Genomic DNA, 19,168 nt, shown 5'->3' on the forward strand with positions numbered 1-19,168 from the left:
GAAGTTAGAATAAATTAGCCTCTGTTGAGATCTGCATTGTTCTGAGCTGCTTTTATTATCCAAACAAGGTTATTTAAAGATAGTATTGCTCTGCTGCACTATGAACAGGTCCATTTTCTCCTGTTCTTATTCCACTGTACATAGAGAACTAATTATTTTTGGGCTAGAGGAACCATTAACTTAATGATTACAGTACATATCTGAAATGCAGAAGACCAGACTTTCCATTCGTGTTCTGACATTTTTTAATACTGAAAGTGTCTATCCAACCTACCAGTGCATAGAACTGATCTTTAGCCTTACTTTGTGGTCTGGTTTATTGAATTATTTGCACAACACAGAAGTACTCCATTTTCTTAGTATTACAAAATATTAATAGATACCTTCTAGAATATCAATTATTGTAGCTTATAGGAACTTCACCAGGGATGCTGAAAACCTAATTTCAAGTGCTTGGTACACTAAGGCAGGCAAAGCATAGACTCATGCTCTGAAGAGTGGGACTTGATTTGTATATTCATATGTTTGAATATATATTTTTTAATAAATCCATCAGATTTGTTCCTGTCTTCTCATCAGGCTACAGCCTCAAGAGATGCATGGATTTTTTTTTTCAGTTTGTTAACCTTTTTTTTTTTTTTTTTGGCAAAGAAGGTACAACAGCTATAATGTATTTTCTGAATTCTGAGATTAATTAATACCTAAGAGGTATTTGTGCTTTTTGAGTTCTATTCTTAATGGTTCTAATAGAAAGGTTAATCACACACATAGGCTCTTCCATTCCCTTGTAATAATCTAAGATATAAAAACAGTTGGTTTAAGCACGATTTATGAAAGTTATTGTGAAATGTAGATTTAATATTTGGAGAGTTCTTTTATACTTTGTTGTAATGACTGTATTAAAAATACATTTTGTGTATTTCATTGTGCAGAGCTTCCAGAATATTGCTTATTGTTTTCTAAAGTCAGAAATCCCTACAAGAAGTTTTGGCTAACCTTTTTATGTGAAAAGACTTTCATAAGACTATCTCTGTGAAATAAATAGATGTGAATTACAAAATATGGAAGACAATTACTAGTAATTTCTACTGAAAACATTCTAAAGAAACCTTTTTGCCACAAACTATATATACCTGAAGTTTAGAAAATGAAATGCAAAAGAGCTGGCACTTACTTCTTTAGGAGTATTTGGCTATGGGGTTGGTTGTTTTTTTCTGGGGGGCCTTTGGTGAGAACACTGAATGCAGAATATAGACTTTTACATTATTAAGCAAGGTTTAAGCTAAGATCTTTCTAAATCCATCAAAAATATTTCATATACTATCTACACAATGATATTATCGGGGTACAATAGTATGTGTTTGCTTATTTATATATTTATATTTATATTTTTATTTTAAGTTTAGAAGAACCTACTTTTTAACTATCATGGTTGGCTCTATTTAGGCTCCACAGTTCACGCTGGAGATACAGCGTGTTTGGGACATACTCCAAGCTCATGCCTGTTGCTTTTTATAAAGTGGTTGTTACAGTTCTTGGACATCAAGAAAGAGGGCACTAGATGGCAAAATTTCTGCATGTCTGTTGGCTACAGAAAGTATGCCCAATCCCTTCACCCACAAATGTATTGATCACATCACACTTCAAAATTTCAGATATAAGAGGTTCCATAAACTAAGCCCAATACTGCTGGCATATTTTGTTTCATTTCAGAAGGATTAATGAAAATTGACAATGTTACACCACTGCAATTTCTATTGTGTTAACAACTGCCAGGTGTGAACATTTTCCTTACAGTTTCAACTGCAGGAAACAGAAACCAGTAAGCCTTTACCTTCATAATAAGCAAAATTTCACAATTCATAAAGTAGGGGTACTTACATGTAAAACATTTTGCTTTTGCACCATTGCCAAAGGTAATGAAGTTTGGCTTCAGTGTAGATTAAGCCTCAGACTTTAGATGATTTTTCAAAATTTCACATTACTAAAGTTTATGATACGTAGCAAGTGTTCTGTTAAAATCTGGCTGATCTCAGATGGGAAAAACCAGCAGCCTAAGGGAGATCATCTTATCTTTGCCCAAACTCTGTGCTTCAGGAGACCTCTAATTTAGTAACATTTGGATAGCAAACCTAGAGGCTGGCATAAAGCTCCTCTTGGCACATTTTAAACATCTTTTAGTCTTATAAAAAGAAGCTTGTCCCACTAAGCTGTAGGTTTGTTGGAGCTGTTTAACAGTAGCTGTGCCCTGCAGCTCTTTTAGTGATAAATGAGCCACTTCAAACAAGTGCAATTGCAGCCAACTGTGCAGAAGGAATCCTTAAAAAAAATTTAAATAGACATTTTTGAAGCTTAAAAATGCACAAACAAAGTATGTTAAACCAAAATATATGCTGCTCCTTTTAATGGAAAAGATTGCTACTGGCTGAGTCTGCCAGCTTCAATAGGTGTGCCAAAAAGCCAAGGAATCTGGCAGAGTCCATAGATAGCAGTTCCATCTTTCATCTATATTTCTTTTCTGTATTTATCTTGCTTTAGAAAATGCAGAGAATGTCTTTTGCTTCCGACTTGGCACTATTTCCAAACCACAGAAATACGCAGAGCAGCTTCTTGCAATTGTTTAGCTCCCTGCACCAGTCTTATCCTTGTGACTATGTGAAATGTTTCTTTCTAATTTGGCAATAATAAGAAAGAAGAATATTAAAATATTTTTATGTTTATGGAATAATATCTAAATTGTCAGATATTAAAATTAGTTTTCTTACTTGAGAGGTACTGGGCTTAATGTACAAGGGCAGAATGCCAGGTAATTATTTTTGGCATTCAGCTGCTCAAAAATAGTTTCCTTGTATGTAAGGAGCTATTCAAAGAAGCGGAACATAAGAAATAAGAAGAACAATATACATACATATATATACACATACATATGTATACCTATGTGTAAATGGAGGCTGAATTGTCACTCAGGAGTCCTTAACGTACTGAATTATCTATTCATTGTTGTCATCTATGAAAACTTATTTTTCTTCTTCTTCCTGTAGAATCAATCACGCAGTTCAAATTGGCTTCAGGCCCCAGTCGTTGTAATCTCTTTGATGTTGCCATTTCAAAGAGCACTCTGCGGTATCTTTTAAGTAGTATGGCACACCTTATTGCTGTCACTTTCAAGGTATAGATGCTAAAGAAAAGTCCTTTTGCAATGCGTAGATTATGGGATGGGCTCTAGTGTTAATGATGTTCTTTGTCAGTGTTCTGTACTGTGGCATAAAGTCTAAAGGCCTGATGGGGCTGCCAGGGGACAGGAGGCTGATGAGAATTCTGTCGCTGTCTTCAGTGAGGGCTGGATCAGGTTATGATGCAATGGGGATTATATAACAATCAATTGTATGTAAAAGCTAAAACGTATCATCTCCTAGACTATGAGTGAAGGTCCATACAATTTCATTTGATTGGAAATTTTATTTTATTTAATTTTGCATTTATCTCCAAGGATGATAATTGGCTGTATTTACCAGCTGGATATTGGATTGGATATTAGGAAAAATTTCTTCACTGAAAGGGTTGTCAAGCATTGGAAGTGGTTGAGTCACCATCCCTGGAGGTATTGAAAAGACGTGTAGATGTGGCACTTAGGGACATGGTTTAGTGGTGGACTTGGCAGTGTTAGGTTTATGGTTGGACTCGATGATCGTAGAGGTCTTTTCCAACCTAAATGATTCTATTCGAGATAGAAAGTTAATTTAAGTTGTATCTAGTCTACTCATTGCATTTGTGTTGAAGATAAAGATAAAAATAAAAAAACCTCTCCATGGCATAGGATTGAGAAAGCAGACACTCGTAAAGGTGCTTCCATACTGCCATACAGATATGACAGTTCCAAATACTGGATTCAGGCTAAGATACATAAATTAGGGCTCTGTGGCAATATAGAAAGATTAAAAATCTCCAGAAGGTATTTGGAATACCTAAAATCAGAATTATCCTCTGGAGGTCCTGTCCTTCACCAGTTCTTGCCTATTGCTTACCTTGTCCACAGGTATGTGGGATGAATCTGGGTTTATTTGCTCTTTTTATTTCTGTGCATTGTATCTGTACAATCTGCAGAAATCCAACAGTCATTAGACGGGATTAGCGCCTTCGCAGAATTCCAATCAGAGGTAATTGCTGGACTCCACAGAGGCATTACAGGCGTGCCTGGAGCATGTATATATCTAAGGAAGGTCTGTCATACTTCTGTACTGGATTTGCTGGACATTCACTGTATAGAGAACATTTTATTAGTCTTTTGCTTCTCAAAGCATTTTCTCTTCTCATCAGTTGTATAGTCTATTCATGTGCAATAATCTTGTTGCTATTTGGAAGTGTTGAATTGACCACACTTGGATTTTAAGAGACCATTTAACAGCACTTCTCACCACAAACTCTTAACGAAGTTAAACTGCTATGCGATGAGAGGGCAAAGTCCCAGAAACGACATATAATTGGTTAAAAATGAGGAATCAAAGTGTAGGATGTAGGATCAAGTTTTGCAGCCCAGGGATCTTGCCATTCAGTATTTCATAAATGATAATGGGAAGGGTGGTGAATGGTGAGGTTGAAAGCTTTGCTGACAATACGACGTTCTTCATGGTAGAGATGAGAGCCAATTGCAAACTGCAATTCACAATGCTGAGCCATGGAGGTCACATCTCCTGTGCAAGTACATCACAGCTCAGTGCAAAGTTTTTATCTTTCATGAAAGCATTGGATTTGCTACACTGGACAGTATGGCACACTACACGTGCAGCAGATGCAAAGGGACTGCCAGTAACTATCTGTTAGGACTGAAAAGATGTCCGTGTATTTGGGCGAGGCAATAAAGTCCTCGCAAACAATTTGGACAGAAAGATTTTCAATGTAACATACAGCTAGGGACACCCTGAAGCCCTGACTTGGATCTTGGGTTTGCTTCTGATTGATCAGGCTGTTTTTGTTAATCTTTCTGCTCTTCTCATAATCCAAGAATTTGCATAAAATTTGCAGTTAAATGTAAGAGTTATTTATCTTTAAATTTGTGTTGACTTCCTGGGGAGCGGGGGGAAAAATTGATATTCTGTTTAATCCTTCAGCATCACAAATGCATATGAGGGAATTGTATTTTGAGAAGCCACTCTTTGACAAATGCCAATGTTCTGCGTAAATATGCTCCTGATCAGGAAAGGATGCTAAATTCCTTAATTTTGTCATGATTCAAGCATGTAATACAGTGTTTTAATGAAAAAGTAGCCTCTCAGTTGGGAACTGATGAAAAAGAGAGTACATTCCCCATGTAGGACTAGTGCTTTGTCTTACACCAGCTTCTCCACATTATTATAATTAGGTGGCAGTGTGCCCCAAGTATACTCACCCAAGAATGTCCAACATGCTGTTAATAATGTACTTGTGCTAGCATTAGAGTTGAGAAATAATATTTTGGGTAGTTAACTAACCTTTCCAACCATTTCATCCTATCTGAGATACAAAGTAACGACCATACCAAGTTTAGAGTATTAATCATGATTCTTTTTACCTTTTGCAGTGGTAGCATTCGGCTAGAAGACCCACATGAATTTTTTCTTTCTATATTAAAGCATAGAGTTGCATGGTTTTAGGAAATTAATTTTCACATCTTCCCCCGCATGCTTTAGCAGAGCTTTTATACATGTGCTACAACCTCCACTTGCCCAAGCATAACTATAACTTTCTTTTTATAAAACTAAAAAAGCCCAAGCAAATGAATAAGCAAAAAACATCCCCAAAACTTGAAGCTTGGAATTAAAGTTGATTACTCAGTTAAAATTAATTACTCAGTAAAAAAGTTGAGGAACAGACTTGTGCTCTAATCAGAGGAAAGTTTTAGATTTAACTTCTATTAGTGAATTTTTCATTCCCTGCTTCATAGTTATGTCTTTAGAGAGGGAAGGGAGCCGATCAAGGCCTCTAGTATTTCCTGGCTGACATACACAAGTCAGGCAGGCAGGTATTATTGCTTGTTTGCAGACTACACAGTGTCTTTAAAAATTTCTGATCTCACAAAGCTTCCAAAATCCAGCAGCCACTCAAGCAGTTTGTGGCCAGAGTGAGTCCTTGAGTGGTTTTGGGGAGATGTTTTGCTTATTTTTAAAAAAATATCTGTCTAACTCCACTCCAGGGAACTATATGCAAATCACAAATACTTTGGTTGAATACGACCTGAATGGACTGCTAATTCAAGCCACCTCTTATGTTTTAATCACCAAAAAAACAAAGCATTTATCTGTCACAATGTGTGCATGGTAATGTTTTTCCGTAGCACAGACTTTAGGAAAGCATATACATTTCCAGCACTAGTAAATATATTTTATGATCACTATATCACACTCGGTTCATAAAGCAATGCTCAAGTGACTCAGAAGTTTGGGTTGATTGTAGGAAGTTAACTCCTCAGTAGAAAATAATTTATTCCTTATGTTTTTCTCTAATAATAAAAAAGAAGCAGTTTGACAATCTTGAAAAGTAACTTCCACTCTATGTTCATCGTTGCTTTCATTTTTTTTTAATATCATACATTTAAATCTATAGATATGAATGAATATGTGGACTATACAAGGACCTTTGCCCATGAACAGCCCCAGCTCATTTCTTGCTTCATTACATTCAGTTCCATATTTGTGTGAATAAAGCTGAGCTGTGTTCATACCATTTATACATTTATTTATGCTGTGTTCTAACTGAACATTTTCTAGCACATTTACTAGTCTAAAACCAGACTATAAGTTGAACAATACCACTCATCTTCCAGTTTATGTAAATGTATGCACTGTTGCCACCCACACATCTAAAACATGAGATTATAGATCAGTCTTCTTGCATGCCACAAAAAAAACCAGCTTTAGTATAACCTGGCTCATTATTTGAAATAAATGCTATTGTATGGATCTACAGTGAGAACATCCTGCTTTTGTCCCCAGACTTTGATATGTAAGGTTTACTGGCAAAAGCACCCCAGTGGTTTTGATTATAATGATCATATATAGGCAGAGAGACAGACACTTAGATCATTGGACCTAAAGCTATACTAACTTCAGAGATCAAAATTAGTACTTGGAATTGAATACAGAAGAGAGTTTGAAGTCAGTGCATGCATACCAGTAGATCTAACATACTTTTAAAATACTAGTACAGTCAGATTTTGTACCCTGTTCTCAGGATAAGATGCAACTTGAGATAAACATTGCAAAATTTGTCACTAGTCTGGAAACTGTGGTGTCTCTTTGCTGCAGTTCAATGTTGTCTTCAAAGACAGACTAGTTATATTGCACTTCAGGAATATCAGACAAATGAGAAAAAAAATGCACCATGTTTTCAGGGTATTGCTGAGAAGTCAGGCAGAACCCTTCAGTATGTGAGGGTTAATGGACAGCTTAAACCTCCTTTTTCTCCTCTGACTTGCTGCTGATATAGTTTATTTGTAACTGCCCCCTCTTAACTTTCGTATAATCTTCATATGACTGCTAGAGATAGACAGACAGACAAAATGACAGTATTCATGTTGATAGTAATGTTAACAAATTTGGAAAACCAAAACTGAATTAGCAACTCTCTCTCAATTTCCTATACTCAGTATTATTTCAGTAATACTTAGGACGGAAAAGCAAGGTAGAAGTCATGCTCCTGTAAAATGAAAAAGAAAGCAAAGTGTGAAAAAGCAGGTAAGTATGGAGAAGAAGCAGGAAATACAAAGAAGAAAGATTGATCAGGCTGGCAGCAATATAAGGGAAGGATAGTCCCCAACATGTTGCTGAGCCAAACTAAATTATGAAAGGAACATCCATGACATAAGTTTACTGTTTTGAATGTCCATTACATGTAGTAAGTAAGCAGGCTCCTGTTTTAATCTTAATAAAATGAATTTCCAGTGAATTGAAAAAAGCTTTTTTTAAAATGTCACTCTACTGAGATTACGAAAAAGTTCTTTATTCTCTCTATCCCACCAAAAGCCTTTTATATGTTAATCTTCTCTTGAAAACTACAGTGGAATAAAAATAAAATAGAGAAAGTGGTTCAAATAAAAATATGCTGTAAGACCCTGGGCTTCATCACTTCTGGATTATCAGATCGGCCTATTGCTTTTTGTGGGATGAATTTCATATCCCATAAGACTCTTTGTACATTGGAATGTTCATGATGATTGAATTATTTCTTAATATCGCACCAAACTTCTTACAGGTGAATGTAGATTCAAACTATCTGCCTTTAAGGACTCCAATTGGTTACATATAATCGTACCTTTTAAACAAAGATTAGAAATAATTTTTATTGCTAGTTTTATTTAGCTACATTACCTTTGCATGGTATGTTTATGTTTAGTTAGATTTACATCTGAAATTTTGGAAATATCCCTCTGAAGTCCTGTAAGTAACAACTTAAGATGGGAAAACTTTTAAACTTAGTATATTTTAAAGTGGCCTGCAAGTTTACAGTTTTTAAACTATTTTACATTTCACCATTTAGCATTTTGTTCACTTTCTCCTTGTCACTGATACTCAGAGTTCTCTGCCCATTTATTATGTCTTTGCACTGAAAGGAGGCATCCTTCTCTAAATAATTATATAAGAAATAGGCAATTAATACAGATGAGGTGGAGAGAGAGCTGTAGGGTTTCTTCGTATTTTCTAGATATATAAAAACTTGCAAGTACATATGTGTACTTAAAATGTGTACCGTACTGTAATTCCCTTTAGGCGTTCAGGTTGTACGTATTTCTGCAAAGTGATGCAGTGCAACATTTAATCTTACTGGAGAGTATGAGAAGTATATTCTCATTTTGTATTTTATTAGTGTGTGCTCAAGAGGATTTCCTTTCAAGAGTGCTATCCCATTGTAGTAGGCACAATTCAGATGTGCTGAAGAAATACGGTCCTTGCCCAAATACCTTTCGGTTTAGTTGTAATACAGGAAGTGACTAAACAAAATAAATAGACAAAAAGGGACAGAGAGCATGTAGGAAAAACAAAAAAATGAAGCTGTACCCAGAAGGATTTTAAACTTCAGATCGATCATGGCGTAAAATCAGTTGAAGTTCACTGAAGCTGTGTATTCTAAAGAAATAGTAAACATCTCATGGTAGGGTACCAGTAATCAGATGTTCAGAGTACGTCACTGAATCTATCAAGCCCTACTCTTCTTTCTCCCTTGTTTCCCAGCATTTTGTGGGATTCAGCTTACCAACAGCTGGTTTGTCACAGGCAGTCACGTAGGAAAAAGTAACAGCTTGCAGAGGACAAGTCACCTGTCGTAAGTCCTGAGATAGGTGAAATAGTTTAATGTCTGGAAGTGCACCACAAACTGCAGACAAGTTTGTTCCCATCCTAACATGTCCTGCACCTGTTTGCAGAATTGCACAGGTTTGCCTGCCCCTATACTCTTTCACTCGTTTTCTGAGGGAGGAAGGGAAAGATGAGAAAGAAGAGACAGCTCCTGGCCAGCCTGCTGACCACCACGTTCAGGTGTACCTTAGCCCAAGCTGCATCCTTTGGACCTCCTCGTCCCCCCAGCCATGCTTGAGTGACTCCGAAAGTTTGTTATCCTTTTTCCATGGCTGCCAGAATGGAGATGTGTTTCATGGGAGAGAGAAGGGGAAAGACAGGAATAAGAAGAAGGGAAACGAAGCCAGGTGCAATCTTCCTAGGATTTCTCTCACCCCAGCCAGAGCGCTTCGGTTCCCACCTCTTTACATTCAAAGTGAGTGAACTAGGCTACACCAGGGGCTGCTCTGACTTCAGTCCCAGAGCGGAGAGACCTTATACGAGAGGGAATCAGCACAGTAGGTGTCTGCGCTGCCCATCTTTTGCCTTTACTGGAATTTCTTGGTACTGGTTTTGTACATCTGCTAGCTCAGAGTGTTCCCTGGCACACAGGACTTTACGTCTGAAATCTGTTCTCTTTGTGCCACCTGAGAAAAACAAAACTAACACAAAACACTGCAGAACTTACACGAGCATCTTCTTCTTAGGAGGCTGTGCATGGTACATGTTGTCTTACCCTTTCACTCAGGTGAAAGAGGAAATCAGGAAATTGGCCTGAATTTTAGTTTAGAAACAGTGACTGAGCTTAACCTTCATTATGCTTTGATTGTGGAGTATGTTTTATTATTTATAATTTAATTTTATGAGAAGTATTTTCATAGGAATATGTGTAACATAACACTCAAACTAGGTGCTTTAATATTTTCCAGTGTGCAATATGGTGTTGAAAGTTAGCAAAATGCTGGCTGGATCTAGACTGATACTTTCTTGGATAAGCTTCTACCATATGCTTTTATTTAAAGTATTTTTTTCTTTTAGGTTAGATTTATAAAAAGCATGTGAGAAATGTCTTTTTTGGAAAAGAAGTGTTACGCAATTAGAAAATCACAGTGCTAGAAATTTAGCATCCTTTAGGAAATGTTGCATGTAAAAGAAGTCAGATACTAAATCTAAATTTAAAAAAAAAAAAGCAAGTCCTACCACCAACTGGAAATGCTATGTCAATCTACAAGATGTCATCACCAGTACAGCAGATAGAAGCAGCAGTTGTATTGAAGGAAATGTCTTTAGTTCCAGGAATGTTAAGCTCTATGTGAACTCTGACTAGCTTCCCAGTATAGATATGAATCTTGTTGAAGGAGTTTATCCATATTTCCTTCTGATTAGCAAAAATCAAATAAAATTTGTTTTACAGGGCAGAAAACCTAAAGAAGCCAGAAGAAAAAAGGGCATTAAATATTCTTTTTATAGTTATTCTTTATTCATTGCTTGCATTCATGTTCACAGGATTCCAGAGTATTGAATAGGCTGATCTTTTATCTGTTTGATATGAGCAAGGGGACCTCTTTCCAGCAGTATTGTTCTACGCTTTCCACTGTTTTGGAAAACTTGTTGTAGAAACATCACATGACTAGTTACTTATTTAAAGATTAATATGTGCAAAACTATTCTTTCTGAAATCACCACTTCGTATGTTTCCTGCTTCCCACCTCTGAGCCTGGAAGCTGCAATGACTGTGACCAAAGGAAATTGAGTACTTATAAATTATTGTACCCATACATGGAGCATCACTAACATCTGAGATTTTGTCAGATTCAGGATTTATTGTTGCAAAACTTGTCTATCCTTTTTCTGCTTTAAAATCCCCTTGACCTACTACTTTTGTAGAAGTGAAAACTTCTAGAAAGACATCTGCATAGAAAAGAGAATTACTAGCCCATTTTTATTACTGTCTTACTCATCCAGGGATCCATATCCATTTTGGAATGACAGTTTTACAACTTCTTATTTTGATGCTTCTGCTATCTTGTTGGAAATAATAATTTTTCAATTGGTTATTTTGTGATTGTAGAGATAGTATTTTAAGGGGGCTGTGCTATCAGACAGTGGAAGGTGGCATCATTCATGATGCATGAATATCCAAGCAAATATTATGGCTTACCCCCTTACCTCTTACTATTGCCCTGAGGGACAAAAGACTTTCCTTTTTTGTTACACCTTTGGTATGCCAAAAAGCATAAGACCCAACAATGACGGTCTGCAAAGCATGTCTTCAGAGCAACACTTCCTTCTCCCAGTCTGGGGCACTACAGACTGGTCAGCCTCACATTGGTCTCTGGGGAGATCATGGAGGGAATCCTCTTGGAACACATTTCTGGGCACAAGAAGGAGAAAATGATTTGGAACAGTCAACATAGATTTACCAAAGGTAAACCTGATTACCCTCTATGTGTCTAAGTTTGTAGATGAGAGGAGAGCAGTGGATGTCATTTACCTGGGCTTTAGCAAGGTTTTCAACACTGTTTCCCACAGCATACTCCTGTACAAGTTAGGCTGTATTATATCCTAGATGTGTGAACAACCAAATGGATTAAAAATGGTTGGATGATCCAGCTCAGAGGGTAGTAGTTAGTGGGTTGTACTCTACCTGGAGGCTGGTGACAAGGGGAGTGCCGAAGGGCTCTCTCTGTTGGGACCTGTCCCATTTAACATGTTTGTCAGTGACCTGGGGAAGGCAATGGACTGCTTACGCATAAAGTTTGCAATGACACCAAATCACCAGTTGGGGCAGGGGAGGCGGTTTTGATACAGTCAAGGGAAGGGCTGTCATTCAGAGATACCTAGGCAGGGCTGGAGCCGGCCAACAGGAACGTTATGGAAGTCAGCAAGGACAAACGCAAAGTCCTGCACCTGAGAAGGACTTACACTTGCACTTGCAGTGATACAGGCTAGGGACTGACTGGCTGAGGAGCAGTTTTACTGAAAAGGGCATAGAGATTTTGGTAGAGAGCAAGCAGAACATTAAGCAGCAGTGTGTGCTGACAGCAAAGAAGACACAATACTGGGCTGTATGAGCAGGAGCACAGCCAGGAGGTTGAGGGAAGTGATTGTTCCCCTTAGCACTCATTAGACCACACCTAGAATACTGCACCCAGCTTTGGCCCTCCAGTATGAGAAAGACATGGATAAACTACAATAGGTTCCGCAGAGGACCATCAGGACAGTCAAGAGCTGGAGCACTTGCCCTATGAGGAGAAACTAAGGAAACTGGGCTTTTTCAGCCTGGAGAAGAGAGAGCTTCAGGCAGACTTAATAGCAGCCTTCCAGTACCTACAAGGAGGTCAGTCATCAAAAAGATGGAGCTAGGCTTTTCACGGTGGTGCATGGCAAGAGGATGAGAAACAACAGGCATAAACTGAAACAAGAGTGACTGAATGTAGAAAACCTTTTTCTCCATGAGGACAGTCAAACACTGCAATAGGTTGCCCAAAGAGGTTGTGCCATCTCCATCACTGGAGGTTTTCAAGATCAGGCTGGAAAAAACCCTGAGCAACCTGGTCTAACCTTGTAGCTGACTCTGCTTTGAGCATGACATCAGACTAGAGACCTCCTGAGATCCCTTTCTGAATTATTCTATGATTGTGCAATCCTAATATAGTATCACAATTCTGTGCTATTTTAAAGCTGGGATAGTAATAGCAAAATCTTCTTAATTGTTCTGAATATTTAAATGATTTGGCTGTGCATTGCTCTTGCTTTTGGAACCAGAAATGCTACATATGCTCTGTACGTTCTCCAAACAGCTTGTATTTGTGCTTATTTGCTGGTGTGACGTGCTAACTGTGCAAAAAATTTTGGACTCCTGCCTTAGAATATAGATACCTGCCAACAGAAAATGAAGGCTACATAGTGCTGCAAATGCTTTCTCTGTCTATGGAAAGTGCCTCTTATGTGCCAGAAAGAAGCATTTATACCACATGCTTTTTTACTGCTTCTCACATCTGTTAACATTTACATGTGTCAGAAAACGATACCTGAACAGTAAAGGGAAGGGATACACAAAGTTCAAGGGCATCAAGAAAAAGGACATGTTATATTGCACTGGTGCATTGGAATAAACAAAGACGTCTTGGACCTGTCAAATATATCTAATATGTGGGTATGGTCTGTGTATACTGTCTATGAATACATTTCCATACCTGAACTGGATGACCCAATTTGCCAGTAAATTGAGCTGAACCCATGAAAAGGTCAAGGAGTGGCAGCCAGGAAGTGAAAGAATTATAACTTTCTTGGTACATACAAAAAGAATAAAATTTTATTTCATTTAAGGCAGGGTTTACATCAAAATCTTCAAAGTTAGGTTCCTAAATATGGAATTACCTACTTATATTGAGATATTTTGCATTTCCGATAATCTTCTTTTCAGCTGCCTTTTTGTTAGCACAAAAGGAGGAGGTTGACTGACAAATGTTGCTGTATATCCTCAGTCCTCAGAGGCAGCTACTGTATTAGACTGTGTTTCCAAGAATATTTCTTTGAAGTCGTATTGTGAAAATCCTGAGACACAGCGTAGTACAGGATTTTGTATGACGTGGCAGTTCTTATGGATGTTACCACTGGCAAGTGATTTAGAAGAACAACGAATTAGAGAGGAACTGATCCTTGATCTTCTGAACTCAGAATGAAAAAAATCAGTATTTGATACCTTTATAAAAATTGCTGTTTGCATTGGTTGCATTTGTACCACAAATTCTTTAGACATCTATTTGGGTACTTTTAACCAGTGTTGTGTAGTAGGCTGTTCTTTGACACCTAACCCTGATTTTCCAAAATCCATCTGCAATAAAGAGCACAGTTCCCCCCCTACTACTATTGTTATTGCTTAATACTGAGCTCTGCATGGAAAGTGACAGAAAAATACCTGTTTTCTGAAGTTTTCTGAGCCTAGAAAGAAGTGTTGGCTAAAAGAAATAAATAACCTTGAACTGAGTCCCACCTAACATGTAGTCATAATAAAGGCAAAGGTCTATTTTTGCTTTTTGCTATATTTCTACTATATAATGTGTCTCCAAAACATTATTTTTGTGATGAGCTTCTGCTCTTACAAACTGATAACAAGTCTTATGCTGAAATTATTATGAAAGTTTCAGTTCCACCGTCACTACGCTGAAAAAGCTTTCCACTAGGTCTGCGAAGATCCAGTGAATAATCACGTAAGGCATGTAGTTTCCTTGCCCCTAGATTTGAAACTTACGGCTTTACCAAAACCACCGTATGAATGGTATGTGCATACATATTTTTGGTTTTGAGTCAGGGATATGAAGGATCTATACCAGTTTTCCTCTGTAAGTTATACAGGAAAGTTGTGAGGCACCCAAAGAAACACTTTATAGTTTAAGCTGATGAGAAATCAGCTGGTGGAAAATAGCAAGGAAGAACGATCTTGATCCAGCAATATTTCTTAAGAAAAAAAAGAAGTTAAGCATCTGATAAGATGCATTCTGGCCTTCGTGCTGTGCAGAGCAGCTTTATCACTACACAGAGATGTGCTGCTTGCTCTTCCTGCCAGTTGAAGTCAGTGGTGAAACTTCCGCTGACTTCCCTGGTTGCTGCCCTTGGCCCAGCATTTGCATGCAAATAAAGTATAAGAATACAAAGCTTTCTCATATAATTTCTTCTTGTGTCATTTTAACTCTGGCATATCCCTTTAGGAGTGTTCACACTTCAAGAATTCTTATCTAGCTATTTGTCCAGAGACATCTGGTTGCATTAATGGAAATTATAGGAAGAATTACTGGAAAAAATTATCATTGATGCTTAATTTACATAATACTCTTTTTGACATAATTCAGGCCCATCACAGGCACCTTTACAAGTTACATGTAAGGGTCAAAGGGTGAAAGGTGACTGGCAAGATGCTTGTTTTGTACATTTGGCTAACACAAATACTTCCTCAAGTATAAAACGCTTTGATCTCATCATAAGGAAATGCCATATGTGTGCAGCTGTGGCGCATGCCTCACGATTGCTGGAAGGTTAGAAAAAGGTAGCGTACGAATTTGATGTCTGCATTCAATTTATGCTTTTATATTTAGCAGTTCATAATTTTGTGTAATATTTTAGCTGTATGAAAAATATGCACCGGAGTTGAGTGATAACAGATTTCTCTGCGGTTGTTTGGGTGAACACAGAATCCTAAGTATTGCAGACTGAAAATATAGGTTTTAATTAGAGCTGTCTGAGCTTCAAAATACCTGAATGTACATTAAGCTTGGCAGATTTTCAGAAATCTGAGGATTGTGTGGAGCTGATTCAAGCTAAGCAAGCGTCTTCTGTTTTCCAGCATATATTGCATTTGCAGTTGTGTCACTGATTTGCAACACACTGAGGAAGTAAGATCCAAAACCATTATTAATGGTTTTCTGATACGTAAAAATGTTTTATCATGAAGGCCTGTCTTATGTCATACTTGTGTTGAACAATACCTCACTTACTCCAGGGGAATTTCCGTTGAAAAAATTGAATGACTCCCAGAGTAAAGGATCTACTCCACATGACTGAAAAGCCGAATCAGCTCCAAAAGTTTGGCGCCTTTTTTGAGCTTTTGTTTTTTCCTTTTACATGCAAATGTTTAAGAATGATAGGCCCAGATCTGTATCCCTCAAGCAGTTTAACATGAGTGGTTTGCTGTGACAATAAAGAAACCTGCTGCAGTCAATGGGGCACGAGGGTCCATTCACATGGATCCAGTTTCACGACCCAAAAAAAGCATGGCTTTGCTTATTAAAAATCTTGAGTGTGTACAAACATACTAGTGTACCTGGGGGGGGACAGCCATGATTTCAATTAAAGCATATGCACTTTCTACTTACAAGAAAAAATCCAAGTCACAACCAATACACAGGCGTGATACAATAAACAGAAAATCAGACATGAAAATATCAAATTACAGGTACAAATATGATAAAATATAAAGCATGCTCTATGTGTATGTTAATACATATAGGTATACAAAAGTATACATATATAGGTATACATACACATATAATACAGTGGTGTGAATATGATTTTTAGTATTTTATTTATGTGTGTGAGTAAATTCATGCAATTATTCTATATATTATTTGAATATTATTTAAATAATAGCATACTTATTTGTTTTTCTTATGCTGTTTCTCTTTTGTATTTTTGCTAGCTCCTACTGGCTATGGTAGGCTCTACAGATGAAATTCTGCAGGAGGCAGCAGCTGGTTGCATAGCAAACATTCGCAGATTGGCTCTAGCGACAGAAAAAGCAAAGTATGGCTGATGCTTTAGCACCTTTAACCAGCACACTTGTTTTGCAGTACAGCTACATTTAAAGACATAATTACTCCTTCTAGCATTTCATAGCAGAACTCATTTGTATGACGATAATTTAATAACAATAAATCTGTGGAAAATTATGTTTGTTTTTACATTATTGGTTTGTCACGTCTAGGTTTTATAAAACGCACACCTAGTTTTGTGTGTCTTGTCGTATTACCTCTTTCAAAAGACTATCAGTTAAGATATGTCAAAGACTTTTTCTACAGTTAATATGCTTGTATTTGAAATTCATTTAGATATAAATGGTTTTGCATATCTGTGACATTACAATAAATTTTCCTTCACTGCGTGTGTGGTTGTGCAGTGATTTATGAATGTCTTGAACAATTCCCTTCGTGCTAAACTTGTCCAATCATCCTGTCATTATGTTTTTGCCTGTTTGATCACTTGAAATTCACAGGAGAGGACAAAATACAGATACATCAATCTCACATCTGGTGTTATATAAGGACTGCGAACAGCTGTAGCAGTAGACATCACTCCAAATTTCCTGTTTCTACCAACATCAAACAAAATAGTGCGTAATTTTATAAGGAGCTGGTGAAATGTGTTTTAATTAACGTGTTTAACTCAAATTTAAATTTACCAGCTGTAAATAAAAAGTGGAGAATTACATTTACGTTTACACATTATCTTATTGTGGTCTTTTTTTTTAAACTGAGGACAACATTGTATTGATGAAGTTACTTTATTTTTCTGCATAAAATTATATTCAGAATTAGAGTTGCTTTCAATAACCACATAAACAATGATTGATATTATAGATTACAGACCCACTGTACGTACCGTGCTCAACAAATAATACTAAAGCATTTTCTTGAGAGCCGTAATGTCTTAATTACAAGCACAGACTGCTGACAAAACTGGAAAAACCCAAGTGTTTAAATAACTTGTGTTTGTCAAGTACTCACTTCTGAATGATTTTTTTTACTACCCTTAATAATTAACAATTTTCTTGTTTTGGAAGCAGTTTGTAATTTCATTATTTTTCTTCTAACTAGCATGGCTACTCAAGGCAACTAATTTTACTGCTAACAGAAGCTTCTAAGGAAGACAATGCAAATCCAACTTTGTGTTTTCTCTGAAGCAGAGATGAAGGCTTATTTAAAATTTCATTTTAGAATGATGCAGTTCTGAAAAAGGAGGATTGCATTGGGCCCTTAGGGAAGGTATAGAGAGTATTTTAAAGGAAACAAACTACGGACAGGTGCTGACAGTGTGGAGATCAAAATAGTAATCCAAGTAGTATTTTTTGATCAATGCAAACACCAACATAGGCATGGGGTTGTCACAAGTTCCATCAGCAACCAGTGACCAAGCAAATACTATTGTAGGTATTTTCCAGCTCTGCCCCATAGGCCTGGTATGTTATTTTGAAAACATATATATCCATATTATTATACTGATGTCACAGCTGTAGTAGTATCATATGCTTCATCACTATACCCTAAAATAAATGTGAATTGCCAAATTAATTTGGAAGAGGAGAGGCTTGATTTTATTTTTGTCTTTTCTGTGAAAGAAGCGGTAGACACAAATAGTTTATTACAGTCTTGCTTGTGAAAAATATGTAAAATGGTGGCTTATTTTTCTAACTGTTGAGGGGAAAAAACTCCCTGACAATAACTGTTGTCCTTAACATCACCTCTCAAGGCACTCTTGACCATTTAGCGTGGTTTTCAAATGGAATAAGTTCTAAAGTAAACTTAATTTTATGATGCAGGTGTCAGGGCAATAATGTCATGTTCCTGACGATTAAATGGCCTCAGCTTGCCACTCTCACGCACGCTGGTAGCCCTTATGCCTCTGAGTAGTTGATCTGAAGTCTTTATTTTAAGGCCTCAGACAGTTAATCCCAGACTTAAGATGTCTTACTTGTGCCGTTTTCTTTTCCTTTACCATGCCTGCAGTTTTTAAGTTCTGTACAAGGAGAAGAAATGCTGAAATCGATACAGATTGCCACACAGGCAAAGGATCAGTATTTAAAAAAAACATCTTTTTTGGCCAAAACTGGTGGATTCCATGTAATTAATACAAAGAGATTTAGTTGTTGGAAAATAAATAAATGAATGTGATCCCTGGCCTCTCTGAGCAGTGCAGTACAGCGTGTACATTTGAAAAGCTTCCACTTTCTCCACAGGGCTGTGTTGAGTTTCACAGCGCTGCAGCCCTCTGAAAAGGGATCCTCACAAAGCTGGGTCCCACTTTCTGCTCACACACCCCTCCTGGCAGCGCCCGCCAGCCTATTCAAGCCCTGGCACCAACTCGAGCAGCCGCAGCCACCCGGGCCCGGTATTCCCACCGCGTATAACCGGGCACCAGCCTGCTCCCGCTCCCCGGCTCCTGTGACTGGAAGGGAAATGCCTTCGCTCCTTTCTCTTTCCACCAGCTGCTACTTGTCCACATAAACCTGCAGCCTCTTAGGAAATCGGTTATACTGAGCACTGGAGCTCAATATTATATTCAGTGTGGAGCAATCCAATGTACAAATG

The 19,168-nt window shown here is 37.5% G+C and overlaps 1 protein-coding gene across 1 annotated transcript in view; it reads left to right on the forward strand.

Annotated features, from left to right (window-relative positions):
* The window catches only part of LOC103921201 (armadillo repeat-containing protein 4-like), a 91,797-nt gene extending 75,180 nt beyond the window's left edge, over positions 1-16,617 (forward strand). The window contains exon 19 of the mRNA XM_009329127.1: positions 16,504-16,617. Within this exon, the coding sequence (XP_009327402.1) occupies positions 16,504-16,617 (114 nt within the window). The remainder of the gene's footprint in view (positions 1-16,503) is intronic.
* Positions 16,618-19,168: the final 2,551 nt, after the last annotated feature.

Source organism: Pygoscelis adeliae, unplaced genomic scaffold (assembly GCF_000699105.1).
Source record: "Pygoscelis adeliae isolate BGI_AS28 unplaced genomic scaffold, ASM69910v1 Scaffold427, whole genome shotgun sequence".
In the NCBI taxonomy this organism is placed as follows: Eukaryota; Metazoa; Chordata; class Aves; order Sphenisciformes; family Spheniscidae; genus Pygoscelis; species Pygoscelis adeliae.